Raw genomic sequence first — 6,000 nt, 5'->3', positions numbered from 1 at the left:
ATATACTTTTTCAATAAACTAATGTTTTCAACATTTATTTCATCAGGATTCTGGATACGCGTAATAATTTAAGTGTGTTGCAAATGTATTCAAAGGATCCAGTTCCATTCATAATACGAGAACAAAAAAAGTTTTCTCATGCTTTCTCTAACATTAACAGTTTGCCCGAATGTAATATAGTTTTCACACAAAATCATTAACTGTATACTGTACTGACTTACTGTATTCTGAACTCCTGCGCGTTTGTTGTTGATATGGGTATAGCTTATGCAAACTTCTTCAGACTAGCAAAGCTCTTTCGGGGTTTATGTTAATTTACAATACGTGGTTATTTTTTTAAGTGATGCTGCATGTTTCTGTGGTTTCGCCTCACAGAACCGCACGTACTCCGCGTGGTGTCACTGTAGACCGCTAAACTTTAATATTTTCCATATACCGTCTCAACTCCGCCTACGATTTCGCTGAGTGACGTCCTATGACCGAGAGTCTCGGTCTGGATGCTTTTCGTGGCGTGTTTCCGTGAGTCTCATTCTTCATTGTGTCTACAAAGTTTTGATGTTCTTTTGATCACCTTTGTATTGTTTTGATCACGTTGCCATCTCAAACGGAAGGATGGCAGACAGGAAGGACTTAAGGTCCCCACATATTACTTTCCTCTGGCTCGTGATGTGTGTTTCAGTGCCAGTGGATGGTCAGATTGTCTACTCCGTGTCCGAGGAAGTAAATATCGGAGCTGTCGTCGGAAATGTGGTGAAGGACATGCATTTGAACGTCCAGGATTTGGAATCGCGGGCATTTCAGCTTGTATTCGGCACGAGGACGAGGTATTTTGATGTGAATCTGAAATCTGGCGTCTTGTACGTTGCTGAAAGAATTGACCGCGAGCAGCTATGTCCTAATACTCCATCCTGTTCCTTGAATTTTGAGGCGATAGTAAACCATCCTCTCAGTCTGAGTCGAGTGATAGTTAACGTTAATGATGTGAATGACAATTCTCCTGCATTCCCTGTTGAAATTCAGGTTTTGAATATCTCTGAATCAGTGCAACCAGGAGCTACATTTTCCTTGATCAGTGCAGTGGATGAAGATGTAGGGACTTTCTCTATTAAAAGCTATAACCTGAGTCCTAATGAACATTTCTCATTAGAAGTAAACCAGGGTGGTGAACATGGCATGTCTGCAGAGCTAATCCTTCGAAAAGCTTTAGATAGAGAGAAAGAACCTGTAATTCGACTAGTATTGACTTCTTTCGATGGAGGGAAACCATCCAGGTCAGGCACATTGCAAATTATTGTCAATGTTTTAGATATTAATGATAATGCTCCAGTGTTTAGCAGTCCTCTTTATAAAGTCAGTGTGACAGAGAACACACCAAAAGGAACTAAGATTATCAAACTCAATGCCACTGACATGGATGAAGGTCCAAATGGGGAGGTAACATATTTATTTAGCAGTCATGGTCAGGAAAAAAATCTTGATGTATTTGCAATCAGCCCTGATTCAGGGGAGCTCAAGGTAAAAGGAAACATTGATTTTGAGGACAAAGCTTTTTATGAACTTAGAATAGAGGCCCATGATAAGGGGCTTTCCCCGATGACGGTTAATTGTAAAGTACTAATTGAAATCATAGATGTTAATGACAATGCACCAGAAATAGTAATAACGTCCCTGCTGTCTTCTTTAAGGGAAGATGCAAAAACTGGCACTGCTGTGGCTCTGGTCACAGTCTCCGATAAGGATGGTGGAATGAATGGGAAAGTGAGTTGTAAGCTGCTGGGAAATGTACCTTTCAAACTCGAGTCTTCCTACAAGAATTATTACTCTGTTGTTTTGGAAGGCCAGCTTGACAGGGAAAACATCTCAAAGTATAATGTAACCCTCGTAGCAGTAGATGAAGGAACCCCACCACTTTCCAGCACCAGTGTAGTTTATGTTGACGTTTCAGATGTGAATGACAATCCTCCACAATTTAACGAAAAAACTATTTCTGTCTATGTAAAAGAAAACACTCCCCCGGGAACCCTCATTTACACAGTGTCAGCAGTTGACAGAGATTCAAATGGAAATGCTGAAATTTCTTATTCCATTGTGGATAACAAAGCAAACATAAATGCTGTTAGTGTTAACTCATTGACAGGCCAGTTGTATAACCTACAGTCTTTCAATTTTGAAGAACAGAAAACACTTAGTTTCCATGTTCAGGCAACAGACTCTGGTGTTCCTCCTCTGAGCAGTAATGTAACTGTAAATGTGTTTATTCTGGATGAGAATGACAACAGTCCGGTTATTTTACCGCCTTATTCTGAACCTGGATCAGTTAATAGTGAGAACATTCCCTACTCTGCTGAAGCGGGATACTTTGTAGCCAAGATCAGAGCTGTTGATGCTGACTCTGGATATAACGCACTTCTGTCTTATCATCTAACTGAATCCAAAGGAACGAATCTCTTCCGCATTGGAAGCAGCACTGGAGAAATAAAGACTAAGAGACAAATGAGTGACAATGATTTAAAAACTCACCCACTTCTTATCACAGTGTCTGATAATGGAGAGCCATCACTCTCAGCAACTATGTCCATGGATGTTGTGGTTGTTGAGAGACTGGATGATATAAAGACATCATTCAGAGAAGTTCCTGTTAAAGAGGAGAGTTTTTCGGATCTGAATCTGTATCTGCTCATTGCTATTATCTCAGTAGCAGTTACTTTTTTACTAAGTCTTGTGGGTTTGATAGCAGTTAAATGCTACAGGACAGATGGCAGTTTCAGCAGGTACAGCGCTCCAGTGATCAGCACACATCCAGACGGAAGCTGGTCCTACTCCAAATCGACGCAACAATATGACGTTTGTTTTAGCTCAGACACAATGAAGAGCGACATGGTGGTTTTCCCTTCGCCATTTCCTCCTGCAGAGGCTGAACTGATCAGCATTCATGGAGAAGATACTTTTACACGAACCCAAACTCTTTCTACCACTGGGAAGGTGAGCATTATTTAAGACCTCAGTTTATAAATTCGCTGAAATTACACTTATATGGACTATTCGTATATTCACTATAGGCATGCTTTTTTAAATAGTGTAATATTAGCATGTATTTAGTTTATAGAAAAATATAGATGTGGAGCAAAACATCATTCACTTTTCTAGCTTGATATTATGCTGCAAATGTGGTTCATGCACATGTGATGCAACTTACAGCACAAAGCCTGTGTTTACATTGAGTTTACCCAAAATAAAATATTTCAATGACCTTAATTTTAAAAAAGCAGTCATCTTTGTTTTTTTTATTGGCATTATTTCTATCATATTTATGATTGGAGTTTTTCTGTGTCAATCACTACCACAACTCAGATGCCTCAAGCTTGTATGTAGTGTAGTTTCAGCACCAGCAGTGCTGGACAGCGCCACCTCACTGCAATGCAAGCTCATCAAGACCTTAGTAGCACTGCTCTCATTTTGTGCTCAATCTTTAATGATTTGATTATTAATTAATCAAAGAAATCTGTTTTAATTATAACTCTTTAATGATGTTAAACTGCAGTTGCAGATTGAAGCAGGTTGCAACAGCTATTCCCCAGTCTTCAAAGAGAATTTAAATGATGTTTAATAAGCTTCACTAACCTACTGCTTAGAATACTGATTTGAGTTGGGGTTTTATTTAAAGGTTTTTGAATAACTTTATTTTTGTTACTGAGTTTTGCATGTGAAAAGTTACTAAATGCTCTAGTTTTACACATTCTCACACTTTTTCTGCATGTTCAATGATGCTGCCAATGTATGGATAAAAGCGTAAATGCATAAATATGTATGTTTATTGTGTCTTGAAATGGTCTCAGACTTATGCTCCATGTTTCTAGTAGCTTCGTCTAATATTTAGTCATGCCTCTTGAATCTTTTTCCCCGAGACCTTGACAGAGGACAGGGATCAGGGCCTGTGTAAATTTCTGTGCAATTGGGTCAGTACTGGGTTCTGCTTTGCCCGGCTGGTTGAGGGAGATAGATGGATTAGAAGTCTGTGGGTCTCTGGACTGCTGGAGTGCTGCAGTCCCACCTGCATTATGTCGAAGTCTCTCAATGCATTAATGAGTGGGACATGCTGCTGACTCTGTGAGAAAAACACACAGCAGATTTCATGCTGTGTAAAGAAACTGATCCTCATTTCCCTGTACTGTGCAACCCAGTTCATGTTACTGTGCATGTTTTTATTTGTTGTTTAAATAATAATAAGATTTATTTATTAATTAGTAATTAATGTTTATTAAGTGTGTCCATAACATATTTCAGCATGTGCAGGATGCATACGCAAATTTAGTTGTTGTAGTAAAATGTAAAATTATTACTCCTAGCTAGAATGGCCCCCTATCCGTGGCAAGAAGCCTTTTTACAGAATATATACATGACTTTTCATGTCATTCTTATTAATACTTAAATATGTGTTTCAATATTGTAAAATACAAAATCAACTATTCTATTTCAAATTCTATTTTGGCAGTTTAGTTGAATAATGAAATAACAGACAAAGCAAAATCAGAGTAGAAGAGATTCATCTGAAAGGTAAATTTATTCTTGACTTAAATACAGGCATATAAATATTTACATCTATTTCATAATTGCAAAACTGTGAATGCAAATGTAATGATTTTACTTAATTAGCCCATAGGTTTAAATGAAAAGAGAAGGTATCTGAAATGTACATCTAATTTACAGAAATACTGAATAATAACCCCATCAATTACAATACATATTTAATTGAAAAATAATAATAATAAAATAGTAACAACATGCATATCATGTGTCCACAAACCACTCATTAACAAAGACAAAAAAATGATATTCAACATAACACAATGTCATATATAATGAGACATAAAAAATAACCACAATTAATGTCAAAACTCACAAATGTTTATATTTAGATTAAATTACAAAATTACAAATTGTGTAGTTATATGCATCATAAGTGTTAAAATGAGATTTTGTACCATATGCATTTTTTATGTTGTTTGTACATTCTTGGTAAAAATGTGCTGTGCTCATTTATAGATATACATCTACATGCAAATCAAGATTTAAAAGTATCACCTCTTATTTCTCAGTCTGTGTGCATGAATGTCACCTGCTTTGTCTTCCGCATATCATGTGTATTATTCAGCTTGAGTCACATGGATTATGCTTCAGTTATGACATTACTGCTTCAGCCAGCTGTGAATATGTGGTTTATGGGCAAACATCAAGTCTATTTGCAGAATGTAATGCTACGAGGTTAACACAGGAAAGTGAATGAGTCTTTTTGTGCTTGTGTATGCTATTCATTACAATATATGCTTGGCAGAATCATGGATTTGAGTCAGTGCTTCAGCATTGTGACAGACAATGAGTCATAGTCATAGACTGTGGGTAATTACAGACACTATCATCGCTTCAGTGTTATTTATTGTGAGCTGACTGTAAACGGCTAACCCTGTTGTCTGCGCGCTGCAAGGCATGAACTGTGTGTCTGCTGGCTTCTGTTTCTATCAGACAGAATGACCTGAACCTTTTGTTAAGGTCACTCTGGGATTTCTGTCCCTCCAGATGGATGCATTTTTTATGAAACGGAGGTGCAGAGCACAACAAACAGATTGCATGAATGACAAATGTATCACAAAATCCCCATTTATCTCCACAGGTTCTCTAAATTCATGAAAGCTCAAATTTGATAGGATGTGCATCTGCATCATTTCTTGTTTACAAGGTTATCAACAAGGATTCTGCAGAATCTCTTTCACAAAAAATGTCAGAGCATACAAATTATGTGTTTTGTAGCTTTATAGTGATCCATTAGCCTCCATTAGACTATTTGTACAATAGTCATTATTGTACAAATGCAATGCAAATGCATTTAGCAAAGTATTTTAAAAGCAAGCTGATGGTGCTATAACATATATCATTGGTTTATATCATCATTTATTTGCTCTTTTGCATATGCATGCTGGTTTACATATCCATTCTGTTCAGATG

General features: G+C 37.2%; 1 protein-coding gene across 1 annotated transcript in view; it reads left to right on the top strand.

Annotated features, from left to right (window-relative positions):
- Positions 1-238: 238 nt before the first annotated feature.
- The window catches only part of LOC107552069 (protocadherin alpha-C2-like), a 33,247-nt gene continuing 27,485 nt past the window's right edge, over positions 239-6,000 (top strand). Inside the window, exon 1 of the mRNA XM_016233885.1 lies at positions 239-2,982. Coding sequence (XP_016089371.1) covers positions 613-2,982 — 2,370 coding nt within the window. The 5' untranslated portion in view covers positions 239-612. The remainder of the gene's footprint in view (positions 2,983-6,000) is intronic.

Source organism: Sinocyclocheilus grahami, unplaced genomic scaffold, assembly GCF_001515645.1.
Source record: "Sinocyclocheilus grahami isolate Dianchi unplaced genomic scaffold, SAMN03320097.WGS_v1.1 scaffold440.1, whole genome shotgun sequence".
NCBI lineage: Eukaryota > Metazoa > Chordata > Actinopteri > Cypriniformes > Cyprinidae > Sinocyclocheilus > Sinocyclocheilus grahami.
This window is presented reverse-complemented; position numbering and strand designations above follow the sequence as displayed.